General features: G+C 39.4%; 2 protein-coding genes across 2 annotated transcripts in view; both read left to right on the top strand.

Annotated features, from left to right (window-relative positions):
* cfap52 (cilia and flagella associated protein 52) overlaps window positions 1-5,274 on the top strand; it is a 10,217-nt gene extending 4,943 nt beyond the window's left edge. The window contains exons 12-14 of the mRNA XM_068322304.1: window positions 611-713; window positions 4,670-4,778; window positions 5,005-5,274. Of these exons, the coding sequence (XP_068178405.1) occupies window positions 611-713; window positions 4,670-4,778; window positions 5,005-5,186 (394 nt within the window). The 3' untranslated portion in view covers window positions 5,187-5,274. The remainder of the gene's footprint in view (window positions 1-610; window positions 714-4,669; window positions 4,779-5,004) is intronic.
* A 2,441-nt stretch (window positions 5,275-7,715) lies between these two features.
* Window positions 7,716-19,433, top strand: part of usp43a (ubiquitin specific peptidase 43a) — a 63,716-nt gene continuing 51,998 nt past the window's right edge. The window contains exons 1-2 of the mRNA XM_068321321.1: window positions 7,716-8,409; window positions 14,934-15,092. Of these exons, the coding sequence (XP_068177422.1) occupies window positions 7,798-8,409; window positions 14,934-15,092 (771 nt within the window). The 5' untranslated portion in view covers window positions 7,716-7,797. The remainder of the gene's footprint in view (window positions 8,410-14,933; window positions 15,093-19,433) is intronic.

The raw sequence follows: 19,433 nt of genomic DNA, 5'->3' as shown, positions 1-19,433 counted from the left end.
TTGTTTTAGCAACAGTGTGAAGTACTGTGTAAATGTGAATGATATACCCAATCACAAAGCAGAGAGGGATGGATTCAAGTCTGAATTATAAAGACAAAGAATGTTGAGGGAGTTCATCGCTGTCCTGTTGGTACAGCAGGACTTAAAAGAAATCCAGTGAATTAATTATGAATAAAGCATCTTTTGTGAAGAGATTAGAAAGCTTTAAGTACTCTAATGGTGAGCATGTCTTTTCACTGTCTCTCCTCTTCCCTTACTAAGTCTCTACATTAAATATTTCCAGCCAATGTTCATCAATAAATGCTTGGATTTCCTTTTGTCGCATGTAAACAAGTTGGTAAAAGGAACGGTAGTCAGAAGGGTAACTATTCCACACGAAGGAGCAGCGGCTCTACTCTGAGCCCCTCTCCAATAGTAGTGTTTCTCACCCTATCTCTAAGGGAGACACCAGCTATCCGCTTGAGAAAGCCCATTTCCGCCGCTTTTATCCGCGATCTCATTCTTTAGGTCATGATCCACCGCTCATGACCACAGCATTGAGCATGTATTAGTTATATGTTAATCCATTAAACACTTCTTCTCTTCTCCAATTTATTCTTTTCTGCTACAGGCAGTTTGTGAGTCTTCAAACTTTGAATGCCAACACACAAGTTTGGACAGTTTGCTACCACCCAGAAGAATATCACATCATCACCAGTGGTAATGACAGAAAGGTGCGCAATGGACCATTTCTATTTTCTCTCACCAATCATTGCAGCGGAATGCATTTAGAAGCAAATTAAGTTTTGTATCTTATTAATACTGTATTTGCTTGACCACTACTCCGACTGGTATATCTCATTACTGTGGTCTCAATTCATCTGCTCACGCATCTTTGAACTTCACATTAATGTAAATGTATGAATTGACAGCATGAGAACGTAAAACTTCACAGTCATGCCTCATGGAAAAAAACAAAACAAGAAAATTCCTATAATTATTGTTAACCTCTCAGGATGCAAAAAAACTTGCACTCAGCAGTCTTAATCTAGATGTATAATAATGCTATTCATGTAATTACATCCCGTGAAGTGGTGATGTATTGTAATTGTCAGTGTTTGTGTGTTCGTTCTTTCGTCCGTTAGTATGTCCACCAAATATCTTCGCAACCGTTGCAGATGATGACCTTGAGAAAACTAGGTCAATGTCAAATTTCAACTTTTGTACACTCAGGAACTGGATAGGATAAGATGAGGGAGAAGGCCAGTGTGAGTAAGACCATAGAGCAAAGCTAGTGTCTTGATCTACCTATGCACTAGCTTTGATCTATGGTCAAAGCCAGTGCATAGCTTTGACCTACCCTGAAAGGTCAACGCTATGCATTTGTCAGGTACTACTTTTAGGGTACCCTGACCTACCCTGGAAGTAGGTCAGGGTGAGTCGCAGGATGTTGCAGTCTCTGACTGCCTTGTCTATCCTGAGATATTTTTGCACATATCCCAGGAACCGGATAAGATAGAAAGATGAAACAAAAGGCGTTATATTCAGGGAGGCAAGGGGATGAAAATTAGATCACAACCTTGACCTTGAAAAACTAGGTCAAGGTCACATTTTCACTTTTATGAAAATTTTACAGGCAAGCTTGGCATGTAAAAGACATGTAAAACCTGTAAAATCATGCACAACCTCTCTGGCTCGGTGCCTCTCTTTCACACACACACACACACACACGCGCGCGCGCGCGCACGCACACACACGCACGCACGCACGCACGCGCACGCACGCACGCACGCAGTTGAATGTTAATAGATTTGTTTGAAAAGCCTGTCGTCTGTTTTTTTTTTTTCCCGCAGACAATATTAAGGCCATTATGTTGTGCTCTCATTCTAGGTTGTGATTTTGTGAATGTTTTTTTTTTTTTAAATGAACTTTGTACCACTTATGTGCAAAAGGTCACACAAGCTCACAACCAATAATTTCTTTAATTGTGCACGTCATCCAGGCCATCGTCCTGTAAGCTGCCTCCACCCAAACACTGAGAAGCGAGGACAAGTTGTGCTGATTAAGAGAGAGATGGTGAGAATCAGGGAAGGAGTGTGAGATGAGGTAGATGAGGGGAGTGCTATGGTATCCGTGCCTTCCTGCGGATGTGTTCCCGTCCAAACCTTAGTGTCAGCCAGATCTACCATCTGCTCTTCCTAGGACACAGGCACAAATATCAATACTCTGCTGTACTCCGTGTCTGTCTGTCTCTGTCTCTCTCTTTCTCTCTCTCTCTCTCTTTCCTCTAGTTTTCCCAACCCTTCATCACATTCCCGCATGTGGGTAAATTTGATCAAAGGTAGCCAATGAAATTAGAGAACACGCAACTTGACATAAACGAGTCAAGAGACACTGGAGTGGAGGAACAAGGACATTGTGTAAATGAGATGGGAGAGATTTTTGATCGTGTATTTGTGGATATAATATAGTGCTGATCCTAATCATGTTGATCCATGAAAGCAGCTTAATGTTTTTTTTTACAAGAGGGCTTTTTTCACAGTATCACATTTTCACACCTAATTATTTTACATGTTATACCTAGTCCATAAAATTCCTCTTTATTTTCACATTGTCACTTTATTGTCTGTTACTATTTTTCATACCACAAGTAATTATTTCCTGGAGGACCATGTTATGGCTGGAATTGCAACACAGATGGGCCAAACCAACTCAAACAGGTGGGGGTCTAAAATAAACATCTGATATTAGATAAATAATGGGAGAAGGTCGCAACCGGCAAGGAGGATGAGATAAAGGACGTGGGCGATTAGGAGGAAGAACGTAACAATAACTGGTCGTATAGGATGAACTCACACATTTTCAGTTTCATCCTTGTTTATGAAACTAAATTTCTTTCATGTTTTTAAACAAAGAAGAAAATTCTGTATTCTGTAGAGCTGAAAGTCTTGCATCATTTAGTAAAACTTTGAATAAGGGAAGACGTCAGAATTGAGCCTTGGGAGTTTAGAATGGATATTTTATGCTATATTAAATACAGTAATATTAAACAAATATATAAAATAACTTCAAGCAATTTGCTTTGTATCAGAAAAATACTCCAAATAGTCATGATATAGAAATGTTCAACGGTTTGTTAGGAATAGAGACAATGACTATAAATGATTGTATAAAGACACTCACAGTCCTGCTTCAATGATTAAGGAAAATATTCACAATGATTATGATCAAATACATGGCAGTGTTCCTGAAATATTATTAGTTTTTATTCCTATAAGGGTCTCTCATTACTCATGTAATTATAAGAGTCTTCTAGCTCAGACTTTATGAACAACGTGGAACACTAATATTTTGCACATTTATCAACAATACTTATACACAAATCCATGATTTTTTTCATAATTTTTGGAGGTGTTCACCTTTCTAGCCTCCTGTCTTGGTCCGTCAGCTGGAATCTAAAAATAAATAGCAGCACAGGCTCATTGCAGTTATTCACTATGAGACTCATAAACATAGAGCTGCTATGCATTGATTTTTTGGGGGGAGTTTTAATTGTTTATTTAGGTGGATTGAGTGGTTCATGTACTGTTGGTCTGTGTTGTGCCAAGCGTGATATATAAAGATTACTCAGTAATTACATCTTGGCTGCTTTCAACGCTTGTTTTCCTTCATTGCAATCTCTCTAGCATGTTTTTTTTTGTTTTTGTTTTTTTACTTTTTTCCTAGGCTTTTAAACAGAGATTTGGAGTGAGACACTGAACATACTCTGATAATTTATACAGAATGCCCCAAAATATGGCTTTAATGATCAAATAAGCCCGGTCCATTACTGAAAGTATCTTACTTAACATGGAATCAAGTTGGACATTTAAATGACAAGAAAGGACCATCATGGTTTGTAGTTCTGTGATATTTCTGCTGCTTGTACTATAAATAACTACATCTCACAATGGCCTTTTGTGAGACTTGATGCTTTGACAGCTGTAAAACCCTAGGGATGATTAAGTCTCATTTAGATCAGTAGACATCACCTCAAAAGATGTGCATTTGTGAGTCAGTAGTAGAGGGTTTTTAAGCACAAATCTCAGGTGCATTATTTGAATTTTATGAAATTTTATGCTTCTAGGCAACTGCTTCTGAAGACCTGAAAGATATTGTGCGTATCACTTGAGTAGATTTGTCTGATTAAGCTATGTGAAATTTTTATTGCCTAACTGTCCAGTGTAAATTATACAATTTGTGAACTAAAGGATGAAGCATATCTGTTGGGTTTGGTTTCCAGTAGGACTCCAAAGCAAATACAGACACAGTGGGTGAGCTGCAGTAAAACATTTATTTTTTGCACAATGGAACTGATGGAGGCAAAGACCGGGCAGATGGTGAAGTGTGGCAGGGAGCTAGTGGGCCATAGCGGTGTGTGCTCTCAATCTGGCAACCTCAACCTTGCATATAAAAAAAAAAGTTTGAGAATACACAAGCAAAAACAACACAAAGATCAAATCTGACATCTGACACACACACACACACACACACACACACACACACACACACACACACACACACACACACACACACACACACACATATATATATCATAGGTATGCTGGGGGTCATAGGTTATGCTGGAGCCTATCCGAAGTGTTACCGACATAAGCAACTCCACTTTCTTAGTGCTTACATCTCGTTGCAGATCACCTACTGGGGGGTGTATGACAGCTCTACCATCAGAAAGCTGGAGGCCTCACAGTCTGGGTCCAATAGCGTGGACATCTCTCAGGATGGCAAACACTTTGTGACAGGTGAACGAGCCCTTCCATGCTTCTTATTCTTCATGTTGTTGCTGTACTCATTTAAATTATTTTCCTATCAATATATATATATATATATATATATATATATATATATATATATATATATATATATATATAGGGGAGAATGGACTATTGTGACAATGAGTCACAACAGTCCATTCTCCCCTCCAGTGCCCTTTTTTTTTTTTTAAGGTTATTGACTTTTTTGTGACAGGGGGAGATGACAAGCAGTTGAAAGTGTGGGACTACAATGAAGGTGTAGTGACCCATGTAGGAATGCTTCACAGTAGCAGTATCACAGGCATCAAGATCTGCTCCAACAACAGGACCCTGATCAGCACTGGTGCAGATGGAGCCATTTACCAATGGAGGTTCCCGCACCCTTCTTCGTCTTAATGTCACATTAGGAGTATAAAAGTCACAAGATGTGATCTGCTCGAACCGGCATTTATCAAGCTCAAAGTTTCTCCCTGAATTTTTATTATATTACTAAATGATCTAGTTAGACGACAGTAATCATGTGTGGTAAACGCCTTTTATGCATAAAACTAGGTAAATTATGATGGTGAAATAAATGTCTTCATTAAGAGGAATCTTTCTACATTTGTTCCTTCACCAGTACTTTCAGCAGCAGCACTAATGCGTAGAAGTGACGATAACAATAGGTTTAGCATAAAACACATTCGATAGCACTGTAGACATTCAAGAAAAAGAAAATGATGTGTTCCTGTGCATCAGCAGATGTCTATGTCTAATGTGACGAACAGCAGAGGACTGTCACCAGGCTATTTGTAGGCTGCTCTCTGTGTATCTATAAATGTTGTTGTGTTGTGCAAAAAAGTATATTTCAATATTAGGATGAAGCAAAAGTCGAACCTCTCAGTAGTTAATATTACTAGCACTAGGAAATAGGGATTGTTAGTTACACTTGTTGTCAGTCAGACAGCAGAAATAGAAATGCACTGCAGACGGCAGAATTATCATGTTACCTTGAGAAAAGGGTAACTTACACAGCTGATGAATTGGGAACTTGTGGTCATTTAGCAGCCTTTGTGGATTTACTCACAATGTTGAGTGAGTACAAAATGTTAAAATCAACAAGCTTTTCAGGAGTGTTCATGATTTAGATTTATGGATTGGATATATATAACATCCAAAATGAAAAAAAAAAGATAACCAACATGTTGTCTTGAATTATATTAATTATGAGTTACAATTCTATCAAACTTAATTGCAAGTTAACATAAATGAATCATGAGAAAGTGTATTTACGGTGGCCAATTGTAAGTTGTTGTCCTCTTTGCATTTTTCTATGAAGAGTGGCAACAGGTGAGCCTCAAAACAACTGACAAATGACCTGAAAACAAAGATAGTTCAACGCCATGGTGTAGTGGAAGGATTCAAAAAGATATATCAGAGGTTTCAGCCGTCAGTTTCCTCTGTGAGGAGTATAGTGAGGAAACGGAAGAACACAAGCACGTTTCTACTGTAGTTAGGGCCCGGAGTGGATGGTGAGAAGAGTCAAAAGTCATCCCACAGATCAGCTCCAAAGACCTACAACATGATCTTGCTGCAGATGGTGTCGCTGTGCATTGTTCAACTATTCAGCACACTTTGCACGAAGGGGTGCTCTGTGGAAGAGCGATGCCCAAGAAGCTTTGTCTGCACACATGCCACAAACAGAGTCGCTTGATGTATGCTAAAACACATTTGGACAAGCCAGCTTCATTTTGGAATGAGGTGCTCTTGCCTGATGACTAACTAAAATCGAGTTATTTGGACATAACAAGGGGGTGGTATGCATGGCAGACGGAGAAAACAGTGTTCCAAAACAACCACGTGCTACCCACAGTAAAAATTGGTGGTGGTTCTGTCACGCTGTTGGGCTGTGTGTCCAGTGCAGATACTGGCAATCTTGTTAAAGTTGAAGGTCGCATGGAGCCCAGTCCCTATCAGCAGATTCTTACAATGTTTAAGAATCAGAGAAATGCTGGGGCTGGATACGTCAGCAGGACAGCGACCCTAAATGCTGTTCGAATTCTACTAAGGCATTCATACAATGTTCTGGAATAGCCATGAATATTGTCAAAAATTTGTGTTGTGATTTAAAGTGGGCTGATGCTGGCAACCATCAGACCAACTGAACTGGAGAAGCGTTGCGATGACAAATGGTCAAAAATATCTTCAACCAAAATCCAGACACTCATTGGAAGCTGTAGAAAGCATTTAGAGGATATTATTTCTGCAAAAAACATGCTCTACTAAAAATTGATTTAATTTTTTTGCGTTGAGGTGCCTAAATTTATGCACCTGCCTACTTTTGTATAAATAATTATTGCACACTTTTTTAAAATCCTATAACACTTCTCAAACACCACCGTGTTCATCTGCTATATGATATATTTAACTGAAATTGTTGATCCGAACAACCAGTGACTTATAAAGGAAAATCTAGAAAATAATCAGGGGTGCCCAAACTTTTTCATACCCCTGTAAATCCATGTTGCACATATTCATCTGACTACTTTCTTTTTTTTTGCTCGACCATCACGACAGGCATGAATCGACTACTGTGCGCGCCAAATCCCCTGCAGAACAGGTAGGCCAATCGATGGAGAGTGATCACCTGCAGCCAGTGATGGCTAAGGGGGGGAGTGTCATCACGAATTGACAAGATGTGTTATACATACACAGTGATTCGTGTGTGTTCGGCGGAGGTCCAGACAAAACACCCCGACACGTGTAGGGGTGTTTTGTCTGGACCTCCTAGGGCTCGATCGAACCCAGGTTGAGAACCAGTCGCATCAAAAGGCGAGGACTGGTGACCAGAGTGTACTGGGAATTGTTAGGATGTCAAAGAATGCCTTCCCAGCGGTGAGTGAAAGGAAAGAAGTGGAGGAGGAAGGGGAGGAGGAGGAGGTGGAGGAGGAGGGTGAGACAGCCTGGTAGACAGGTGCGACTCCACAGTCTGTTTCATTTTCTCGCCGCGTTACTAAGTAATAGAGCCATGGATAATCGCAAGGAAAACAAGGTAAGGCAACCCATGAAACCCAAAACGACCACGCGAAAAGAGAAGAAATTAAAAACCTCGGGATTTGCAAGGAGAAAATCGCTGCGGTCTTTTGGGAATTTCATGGGAAGGATCCTTAAAACTTTGGGCGCTTTGGCGCACTTTCGAGACGCGGAACCACCGGTGGCCGAGGAAGACGACGGCGGCTTCGGGCAAAGCGAGTCGGCGGGATTTAAAGACGACAGTTGTCAGACCTCCAGGGATGTGTCTGTGAAGAAGAGCTCCACGGTGTCCTCCACTCACGGATCGGTGAAAGAGAGGCTGTCGTGGTGCTACGGTGACAAGACCCCCGGCGTGTTGGGACTGAAGAACCACGGAAACACCTGTTTCATGAACGCGGTGGTTCAGTGCCTCAGCAACACGGAGCTGCTGGCCGAGTACCTCGGGCTGGAACAGTACAAGTCGGATGTGTGTCAGGGGAGAGGGAACAGGGAGGTGAGAGGCGAAGACAACCGCGGATCCAGAGGAGAGGTGACGGAGCAGCTGGCGTCGCTGGTCCGCGGGCTGTGGACGCTGGAGTACACGCCGCAGCTGTCTGTGGAATTCAAGGTGATGTCACGTCTCTTGTTGTTGTTTTTGTTTACACTTATGCCCTAAAACAAGATAATTGTTGAATATTAATTTTCAAAAAAAATAAATACACAGTATTTTCGCACTATAAGGCGCACCTAAAAGCCTTTAATTTAACCGACAGTGCGCCTTATAATCCAGTGGGCCTTCTTTGTGGGGAAAAAAAAGTTTTGAAATAGGCAATTCATTGAAGGTGCACCTTATAATCCAGCGCGCCTTATATATGAAAAAGGTTTAAAATAGACCATTCATTGAAGGTGCGCCTTATAGTCCAGTGCGCCTTATACTGCAGAAAATACTGTACATGTATTTTTGAGAAAAGTTACATGTTGCATAGAAACTACTACATCTTGTAAGTGCAAGTTTTTTGCAGCTTCACAATTTTTGAGGAAAATATCAGATTTAAGTATTGCAATCAGGCTTTAATTAATTTGAAGATTCTTCTTGTTAAAAATGCACAAAAAAATTAATCTATTTTTTTATTTCTCGTTCTTTAACTTTATTTCTATAATGTGAGAGAAATAATCAGGTTTGGATACATTGAAAAATATGCATGCAGCATGTGATAATCAGCTGCACTGAGACATTCCTCCTGCAAATCCTCAGGAGCTGACTTTATTTATCCTCAGCGCTCAGTTGTAACAACTTTTTTTTTGCAAACTCTGTCCCACGACCACTCAGCAGCTAAGATGCACATACATCAAGAGGATTTTGTGGGATTTGTAAGTAGAGTTACCAGCCATAACAATCCATACAGGCAAAAACAAATATTTGAATGAACATGTCAGGTGAGCACTTGATGGAATATGATTGGACTTTCAGCCTGACTGAAATGAAGGAACACATTTTGAGTTTCGCTGTTTCAGAAGCCAAACAATCCTGCCTGTGCATTGAGCCTTACATTTTAACATTTTATTATTTTTTTGGTGAACTATTGGTAGTTTTGTGGTTACTCATTACATGCTGGCTTTGGTGCCTCCACTTGACTCACCTGCTTTAACGTCGGTACTCAGTGCATAATGTGGTTTGTCTGCATTCCCCGATTGTCTTACTGGGTGTGTGGGAGTCAAACATTCCTTTCTTATCTACGCAATCTGTTACGTTCATGCAATAGCAGTCCAGAGAACAAATTGTATCAGGTATTCCACCATCACGTAACAACATTACAATAAAATACCTCTTTCTGAGTCCACTCGCCTCTGGATGTAGTGAGCCTGGATTCCAAGATTAGCCAAACTTTCCCTTGAGTTCACTACATGAGTCTCCAGTGGGGAAGTTTTAGAGGAACAAGGGTATATAACATGTAAACAAACAAAAAAAACCACAAAAAAAATGCAAACACAATCGCCTGTCTGTTTTAATAGAAAGTACATGTATTCATGACGATGACAATGGATGAATATTTCCATAGCAATAAATGAATAACTAATTTTTAATAGAAGGGGTGTTGCCTGTTCCAAAGCTGCAGGTAAATGCAGTGTTTAAAATAGAACAGCAGCTACAAAACACAACAAAGTGTTTGTGTTGTTCATCATTAATGCCGAGCACTTGCATGTTTGTAAAATATAAGAGCAGATTTGAAACTCTTTAAACTGCATCTTTACTACGTGGACTCATTTATTTGGATCGGGATTAAAAAGCATTGAAAGTAACAAAATGGGATTTTATGTTTAATAATGTGAATATTTGTGATTTGCTATCTGGTTATATACTGTGCACCACAGAGGAGTCTTTGTTCCTTTAATCAGGACCAGATATATGAATGAAATCTTGGTCCTGTTTTTGTCTCTTACTCTGCAAGGGATCAAATCACACAATGCATAATTCAGCCTGAGGGTTTTTTTTTTTTTTCATTCAAGTGCTCCAAGGAAAGAGAAAAATGTTAAAATAGTGCCTGATATGGTGATGATACAGTAAAAACCAGTCACTGAAAGGAAATAATGAATATTGACGTGCCTCTGTGTTTAAAAAAACAAAAACAAAAGAAACATTCATGCATTCCTCGCTTTGCTCTTCAACCTTGGATCAGGACTGCAGTTGGAGCAACTGAAACAAAAGCAATTTTGCCAGTCTGGATAGATCATTGCCTCTGTCATAAGTGAAACGGCATGAAAATGTCATCTTCACAAAACTGAAGAAAATCGTTAATGAGATACACAGCATTAGGACTCCCAGAAATGATGAGTGAAATGAAATTTGATTAGTTTATGGGGAGAAGTGGATCGTCCTCACCCCCCCCCCCTGTGTTATGATGTATGGATGGACAAGGGCAACCCAGCATGTCTCCCCTTAGCAGGGGCATAAATACGTGTCCTTCATTCCCCTTTTCTCATGTCGACACAGTGATTTGTGTCTATCTGCTCATCCCAGGGTGAAGAAGGAAAGGCATTCTGCTTGGACAAGTGCAAAGCCTCCCTGCTGTGAAGACTGTAGTGGTGTTCGCTCAGAGGGAAAGACAGAGAGTGGGAGGGGTGGGGGGGCATTACTAGTAAACAAAATTGTCATCCAATCCCGTGACCCTCAAATGACCCCAACCGGGCTGGAATCCGAGGAAGGTGGCAACCATTCTGCTAAACGATATTTATTTCCAAATCTGTCCAGACTTAGAGTTTGTCATAATGCAATATATATATAATTGGAGGAAATTAAATTTAAATTTATTTTTGTTGTCCTGCCCTTTTCCACATCCTAGAATCATAATATATCTCAAGGTGAAAACTGTCCACATCGGTTTTCCTTGATGGCTTGAATCAGCTCTTTTTTCCTATTCCTTTACTCCCTGGCACAGAAACTAATTTTAGAAATCAGTGAGGAGCAGCGATTCCTCTCTTTTTCTACGCTTTGCAGGAGCTGCAGCAGTGTGAGGCTAGTTTCAGCCCAGCTGGGAGGATGAAGCTGGGTGTTTCAGGAAGCCTTGCTTATTCTGCAGGTGTAGGTAGGTTGTGACAGACCAAAGAGACAAATAATCAGTTTGTACGTTTGTTTTGTCTTTTCTCCCAGTCAAGGACCCCTGTCATCCTCAATATATTTTGAAAAATATATAACATACAGATTCATTTAGAGATATTTAAAGCCTAGACTTTGCGTTCAATTTATAACGTGGGACTTCTCCTTGTTACAGTTTGATTGCATCAATTTTTGAATGAAGCAGATGAAGGACTTCTACCAGTTTTAGCAGGATTCTTTTCTCTTTTAGCCACATGATGGATATCATAATCAGTGTGGTTTTGTTTTTTTTTATATTTGGGTACAAACATGCAGAATAATCAATGTCTCAGGGAGTGGGGATGTGATAATGCTTCAAACACTTCATTTCACTCTAATAAAAACACAAGCCAGTGCATTTGTAAGCAATGTTAGCGAATCACCATATGCTGTCTGGAAGCAGCAAGCATTTCTGTGAGTCAGTGAGCCGCACACCCATACATCCACGCTGCTGCGTCTGAGGCAATAAAGAAACACAAGAAGAAGTGTGAAATTGTCAAAGCGATGCAATATGAAACAATTTTCCAAGCGAGTTGATTGCATCTAACAATATTTGTGTGCCAAACGTCAATGAAAACATGTAATGAAATAGATCAATATTTATGATTCAGCTAAGTTATACAGTTTTCTTCCAGATCAGCATTGACTGTAATCACAAGTGGGTCAGGAGCAACAACCAAGCAGTCAAAAACCAGAAAATAATCATCCTGCTCTTGACCTTGTCACCCCTGTTGTCTGGATGTGCAGGGAGAAGATGCTCTGCTCTGTTAGCACTTCGTACATCAGTCCCAGATTACTGACGAATGCTGCAGATGTGACCACCAAGCTCTAGTTAAACCTGAGAAAAGGCTTTGAACATTTCTAAAGGCTGAGGAGTTTCAGTGTTTGACAACGTGAAAACAAAGTTTGAACAGCTGCCATCATCATGCTAAGTCAATGGTTTAGGTCGGAGGTGGCATGGTCGTTCACTTAACAGAAGGTCGATGGTTTGATCCCCAATGATTGTATTTGAATGTGGGTATGGTATCCACTTCAGAAATTTAGTGGTTTCATTTGTTGAGGCATTTGTTATCTGAGACTATTAAACGAAGGAATCATTCCCATAGGAAATAGAAAAAGGAAAAAAGTTAATAGAAATTACAGAAAGGAGGACGGTTGGTGTGGTGTCTGTTAGACAGGAGAAGCAAGAGTTCAAGAAGAGAAGAGAGAGTGGAATATGTGAAGGTTGTAAATCATGGCTGCCCCGCATCTAGTCCGTTCTGACAGGAGAGGTGAGCTGCCAACACTGAGCTGCTGAAAAATAAATGTGCAAATGGGGAGGCCAGTTTTTGACAGATTTTTTTCAGCCCTATTCCAACTATGTGTGTATCTGTATGGTTTAATGTGTATGGTTTAAAAAATGTGTAAGTTCCCCTTAAGGCTATGTTCGGTTATAATCTGTCAGTGTCATTCTCTGTCACTGAGGAATCCACTCAGGCCTGCTCGGCAAGACGGATTGCGATGAGATGAGGTCAGGTGAGAGAGGAAGAAAGGCTTCTGACTGGATGCGTGTTTAGAGTATTTTCCTGCTCTGCCATCATTTTGATCCGTCATTGTTTAAATAGGGGAATGATGGTTGTGGGGAGCACAAAGGTTAATAGAGTGAGGTGACCTACTTACTTAAACAGATATCACGGTGTGGAAGCAGGTGATGTTGCAAAGGTCATGACCCCTGCTGTGGAATCCACAGAGATTTAAGTCTGTCTTTTCTCACTCTCTAACATTTTTTAAAATGTTTTTTGGACACAAAATCAAGGTAAAAAAAAAAGTGTACACACACACACGAACTGATGGCCTACCCAAATCAAGCCCTACCGGAATCCAGTTCTCGTCATGGAGTTGAACTTGAATAATTAAAGTTGGAAGTTTATGTGATTACAGTATTCTTTAAGCTTCACATAAATGTATTTTTTTTTTGCAAAGTAGTAAAGAAATGCACGCTATAGAAAACACAGGATAAAGATTTATTTGTTCTGCATGGATTTTAATGAAATAAGAATTGTTTGAACTTATTAACAAACCATTACAGTAAAGGGAATAAAAATAAATAAATAAATTCCTCTTTGTTTCATGACTTTTCCTCAGCAACACCTTTAAAAAAAAATTTTTTTTTTACAATTTTTTTTTAATTGCCTCACAAGAATTTAATTGTGCATGGGAAACATAGCTTTGCCAAGTCCCTTTAGTGCCTTTGAGGCTGAGGCGACTAATTTCAACAACACCTCATCAACAGATATGAAAGGGACAGACACACAAATAGAGGGAGAAAGCAGCAGAGATGAGATGAGGTGGGATGAAGAAATTATCAATACTCTGGAAATACTGCAGAATTTTCTTACATTTCTCTCATTAAAAAAGATCTATGGATCTATCATAACTGATGGTAATCTTGAAACCACCCTTCCTTCTCTTCGCGTCAGTGTTTTGTCTTTTATAATTTAGTTGGGACCTTTGAGAATCTGCACTGCGTTGTCCCATTTCAATTTAGGGACAACCACAACTGTGCAGTCCACTTGGCTAAAAAGGCAGAAAAAATTCTCCCAGGTCTGCTGAAAGTCTGATGGCATTTCTCCTCTCCAGTCCTCACTTTCATTTACTTTCATTTTAGTTTTCTGTATTGTTTTCTTGGTCAGACTCATAAATTCATACATCCATTCACATGATTACATCAATAGGTACAGTTATTTTTGGTCCAGTAACATTTGTCAGGTTTTGATTTTCCTCAGTACGGGTGCAAAAAACAAACTCAGAGCCCTACTTAAACAATGATTGTATTTTTAGAACAGGATGGACTCATTCAATTTGTCTCCAGTGTTTCAGTGATTGTTGTATGTGTATTTTTGTCTTACCATTTAATATGCTGTAAAGTATTCGCTGAAAATGTTTTTATTAAAGCGGAATCTCCTGACCTTAGAGGTGGATTCAAGAAAAAAATTGCTCTTTTACACTTTTTCATAACACACACACACACACACACACACACACAGACACAGAAGTAACAAAACATAGTTGATTTTTCAGTGAGCTCGACAGATACTGTATGTATGTGTGGAATAGATCTGGCTCAAAATAGCCATTAGCTGTTAGCAGCCCTCTCTGACAGTACAGAAAAAGGTCGCTGTTGGTCATTGATGGTCATATGTGGTTGACTCTGATGAAGCATCATTGGCTTTTTCACCTTTATAAGTTCTTCCCAAATGCAATGTCCAAAGAAAATTGTGCTTTATTACAAGAATTTATCATAATTGGACAGATGTTCTTGAAGGTTCTACATTAAATAATAAGAATGCTATCATTCCTATTTTTTTCCCACCGTCCCTCTAATGAGTGCTTCAAGCTAAACCAAGTTCCACTTCCAAATGAAGAATTACATGTTCTGTGTGATTTTTGTGGCCTCATTTTGTCAGAAAAGATGTTCATATTTAATGACTTTTGAAATTATCCAAAGTGATGAATAATGATGTCTCCCGTCTCCCCAGAGTGCAGTGGCAAAATATGGCTCTCAGTTTCGGGGCAACTCTCAGCATGATGCCCTTGAGTTCCTCTTGTGGTTACTGGACAGAGTGCATGAGGATGTCAATGCCAGCTCCAACCACAACAATGGCAATGGTAGCAGCAAGACCAAAACCAACAGCAAGGTGAGTCCAGAGACTCTTAAATCTATAACATCGATTCTTTGTTACTGCTGAGGATTTGAAAAAAAAAAATCTTTCTGTTGTTGTGCTCACCTTTTAGTTAATTCCTTTGTCAGATCTTATAAGATGAACTATACCCAATAAGAATATAGGAAAAAACTTATAATATCTTTGATATCCATCTTGGTTGAATCTTCCCAATTAGTTTCTACTTCAGATTCAGTTTTGTGTCTTTTCACAGGCAGCCAAGTTGACAAATCGGCTGCTGCCATCTGACGCATTCAAGTTACTCTAAACCCATCAAATTTAATACTGTTTTTGGCATAGTGTGCCAGTACAATATGGCCTCAGGTCCACTGTCTTGCATCTAGCAGTGAGACCATTTTTAAATCCGTGCAGAACATCAGATACAGCTGCATTATAAGCTCCATAAGAGGACGTTGTTTTTGACAGATTCCCAGATGTTGCCCTCGACATTTCCAACCCTGATACGTTACGCAACTGCATTAAAACAACATAAAAACAAACAATACACATATCTTTTAAAATCTTGAGTTGGCTTCATATCTGATGTGAGCCCATTCTGTTTGATTTGATTTGAATAAGGAGGTTCTATTCTCAGTCTTTTGGTCCAGTATATATACAGTGTTACAATATATTAGCCATGACCAACAGAAATAAATAGCTGATAAAAAAAACAATCACAACACACTTCTCAAATTATTGAGTCATTTAATTTAAACATGCTTGAAACTTGCGGACCTTTCTTGACCATGAATCACAAGGTAATACACAGCGGGTTTTCTCCACGTTCTCCAGCTTTTTCCCACCTCCAAAAAATTTGTAGCTTAGGTGAAATGATCACCTAATGACCTGTGGGTGTGTGCATGAGACGTTGTTTGTATTTCTGGGGGTTTACCCCACCTGTCGTCGGTAGCAAGCTGAGATAAATTTCTGCGACACCAATGACCCACAAGGTGGGATATGTGGCTGTAGAAAAGACAATTACCATCCCATGTACAAGAAAATGGATGAAATTCAATGTCACATTTCTGCTTTTGACTACCTTGTGTCAAAATAAGAGGAGAATCAGTAACAGCGCCTTTCCATGTGGAACTGGTCCTGTCGAGTTACTGTTAAAATGCTCTGAGTGCTGTAGTTATTCCGGCTGCAGATTAGATAAAATTCCTCCATCAATGTCTGAAATGACCCTTTAAAATGTAGAGAGACATCTTTGCTTGTCTGTCTCTTTTGTGCCTGTCTGTCAGTCTCTAATGGGATATTCATCTTGTATGCTTGTACTTGGAGAAGAGCCAGGATTCCACAAGGGAGTGAAGGGCAGCAACGTTGTGTCTGAGTTCATTGCTTTCCGTCATGACTGGAGTTAAATATTAGCATTTGACATTTTGGCTTGTTGGTCTATTTTAATTACTTTGCAGTTTTACATAACTGAAAATGTAATAATTACATTAAAAACTGACTAACACGGCCTGCTGTAACCAACACTTTATAATTTTCTTCTTCTTTGAGTTAGTTGCAAACTATTGCTTTCTGCTTTTGAATATTGTGGTTTGGACCGCACACATAATATCTCATCTAAGCAGCACAGCCCCATCCAGTCTTTCCAGCTAAATGTGTTGTCATCTGTCGCTTCACATGTCATAAGGCATTTTTTATACTGGAATATGCAGCTAAAGTTGTTTTTTTTAAAAATTAAATTCAAAAAAACTTTAGCTGAAGTTTGTCGAGGTTATTGTTTTCTGGTGGCATGTCGGATTGTTTATTCTGAAGGTGTTTTTTTTTTTTTTTCCGAGATTATGAAGCAAGTTTATCATAGAAATGTCTTTCACAACAAGCCCGTCTTATCAGCTATAATATCCACCTTTTGAAGCCACACCCACGAGAGGCTTGTGAGGATAATCATCATCTTGAAAGTAAGTCTGGTAACAAGAATGGGGAAGTCGAGGTGTTTATTTTATTTCCTAACATTTGTTCATTCATGTTTTAATCACAATTGGGAAAAATTGGGACTAAGTAATCTGCAACTTGGACCAAGAGTTCTGAACTCACATCCCTGTTCAAGTTTTTGCTCATACATCATTTTAATGTAGGAAGGGGTAGATTTTGAGTACTAAATCTTAACAATCACAAGTCCAAAGCTGTTTTAATCAATCCACTTTCTTGAAAACGTTTAGCCTCTCAAAGGGGTGTCAAAGGGGCGTCGTTGAAATGCGAGTTTCACCAGTCGAGTCGTGCTTCGGGACACCACGGCTAGTTGGCGGATGGTTTCCGTTCACGTAACTTATATGTAATTAATTATGCACAGGAAGTGTATGCATGGGTTTTGTTTTGTTTTTCATAATTTGGGGTTTGGGGCTTTTTTTTCCAAGGCTGGAACGGACTAAAATCATTTTTGGTTATTTTAAATTTTTAAACATTTGTTTGGGGTACAAGCTGTTTGAGTTAGGAGCTGAGTCAACGGGAAGAATTAACCTCATGGTACAGTCTGACTTTACCTTATCTCCTCCTTTGGGATTGTTTTAGACTGAACAATTTTTATTTTAAAAAAAGCACAAACATGAACACAATTCAAAGACACTGACTCCATGGTAGTAATCTCTGATATAGGTGTATTATTGCCCTGTTCTACAGTGAATTTGCATACGTGCTTTTAATTAAACAGTGAGACAAATGAAGCAGAAGGAGCGATTGAACAGTTAAAGACGAGGGAGGAAGGAAAGTAAATTTAAAAATTTGAAAGTCACTGGAAAACAGGATCAAGTATTTGATGTCAACATTATACCTGTCAACACAGAGTGAATAATAGCCTGTGTGGTAGCAACTCACTTAGCAATTAGAGTGTCAAACATTTTCCCTTTTCGACCAGTGCATTATAATTCTCTTATCACATTGACAGCCAACATTTTTTTAAATTTCATTATGCCCCTCTGGAGATATTTTCTGAGGATCTGTTGAAATTCTGAAGAAAAAAGTGTAATGAGTTCTCATAAAAGAAGTGCGCATTCACGGTTGGTTGGTTGGTCCGCTCAAGGCTCTACATTTAATATCAGAAAAACAAAAACAGCTACTGTTGTTTGCATATTCTATTGTTTTATGATGACTTTGTTTTGCCATCTGAGGTATTTTGGGTTTGTGACCATAATTGAACCTTTTTTATTGATTTAGTGTGTGAGTTTCTGTGCTACAGTTTTCTTGCAGATATAGATGTTATAGATGGATTCCCAGTAGCTGGATGCATGGCTTGCCTTTTTAGGTTTCAAGTTTGAGGTTAAACTCAGGACGTAAGTGCAGCCTAACACAAATAGCCACATAATGAAGCTTCTCTGACACAATGCTATGCAAAACCAAAAAAAAAAACATCAGTAGGCTTGGATTTGTTGCCAAACATACAGTGCCTTGCGAAAGTATTGGCCCGCCAAGAACTTTTTGACATTTTTCTACATTTCAGGTTTCAACTTAAAGATAACAAACTGAAAATATTTTTCAAGAATCAACAACATGTGAGACACAATCGTGAAGTGGAACCAAACTCATTCAACATTTTATATTGTGTTTACAGATAAAAAACTGAAAAGTAGAACGTGCAAAAGTATTGGCCCCCTGTTTTCTCTCAGCTCAGCTAACTGACTCCAGAAGTTCCCTGATGACTTCTGAATGATCCAATGTTGACCTAAATGACTAACAATGACAAACAGAATGCACCGGTGTGTCATTTGGTCTCAGTTTATTTGCACCTGCTCTTTGATGGTCTCAGAGGTTTATGAAAGGAACACTGGAGAACAAACAGCGCCATGAAAACCAAAGAACACACCAGGCAGGTCCGAGATAAAGTTGTGGAAATGTTCAAAGCAGGAATGGGATGCAAGAAGATTTCACAATATTTAAACGTCTCCCCGGAGCACTGTGTGAGCAATGATATCAAAATGGAGAGAGCATAAAACCACTGCAAACCTACCAAGACCTGACCGTCCTGCTGAACTTTCAGCCCAAACAAGGAGGAAATTAAGCAGAGAAGCAACCAAGAGACCCGTGATCATCTGGATGACCTGCAGACACACACAGCTGAGGTGGGGTAATCTGTCAATAAGACAACTATTAGTCGTACTCTGCATAAATCTGGCCTTTATAGAAGAGTGGCAGGAGAAAGACATTTCTGAAAGAAAACCATAAAAAGGCCCGTCTGGAGTTTGAAAGAAGCCACATCGGAGACACAGATGACATGTGGAACAAGGTGCTCTGGTCACATGAGACCAAAATTGAACTTTTTGGGCTGAACGCGAAATGTTACGTTTGGCTCAAGAGTAACACTGCACATCACCCTGA

This window comes from Antennarius striatus, chromosome 8 (assembly GCF_040054535.1).
Source record: "Antennarius striatus isolate MH-2024 chromosome 8, ASM4005453v1, whole genome shotgun sequence".
NCBI lineage: Eukaryota > Metazoa > Chordata > Actinopteri > Lophiiformes > Antennariidae > Antennarius > Antennarius striatus.
Note: the sequence above shows the minus strand (reverse complement) of the source record. Positions and strands in the feature narration are given on the sequence as shown.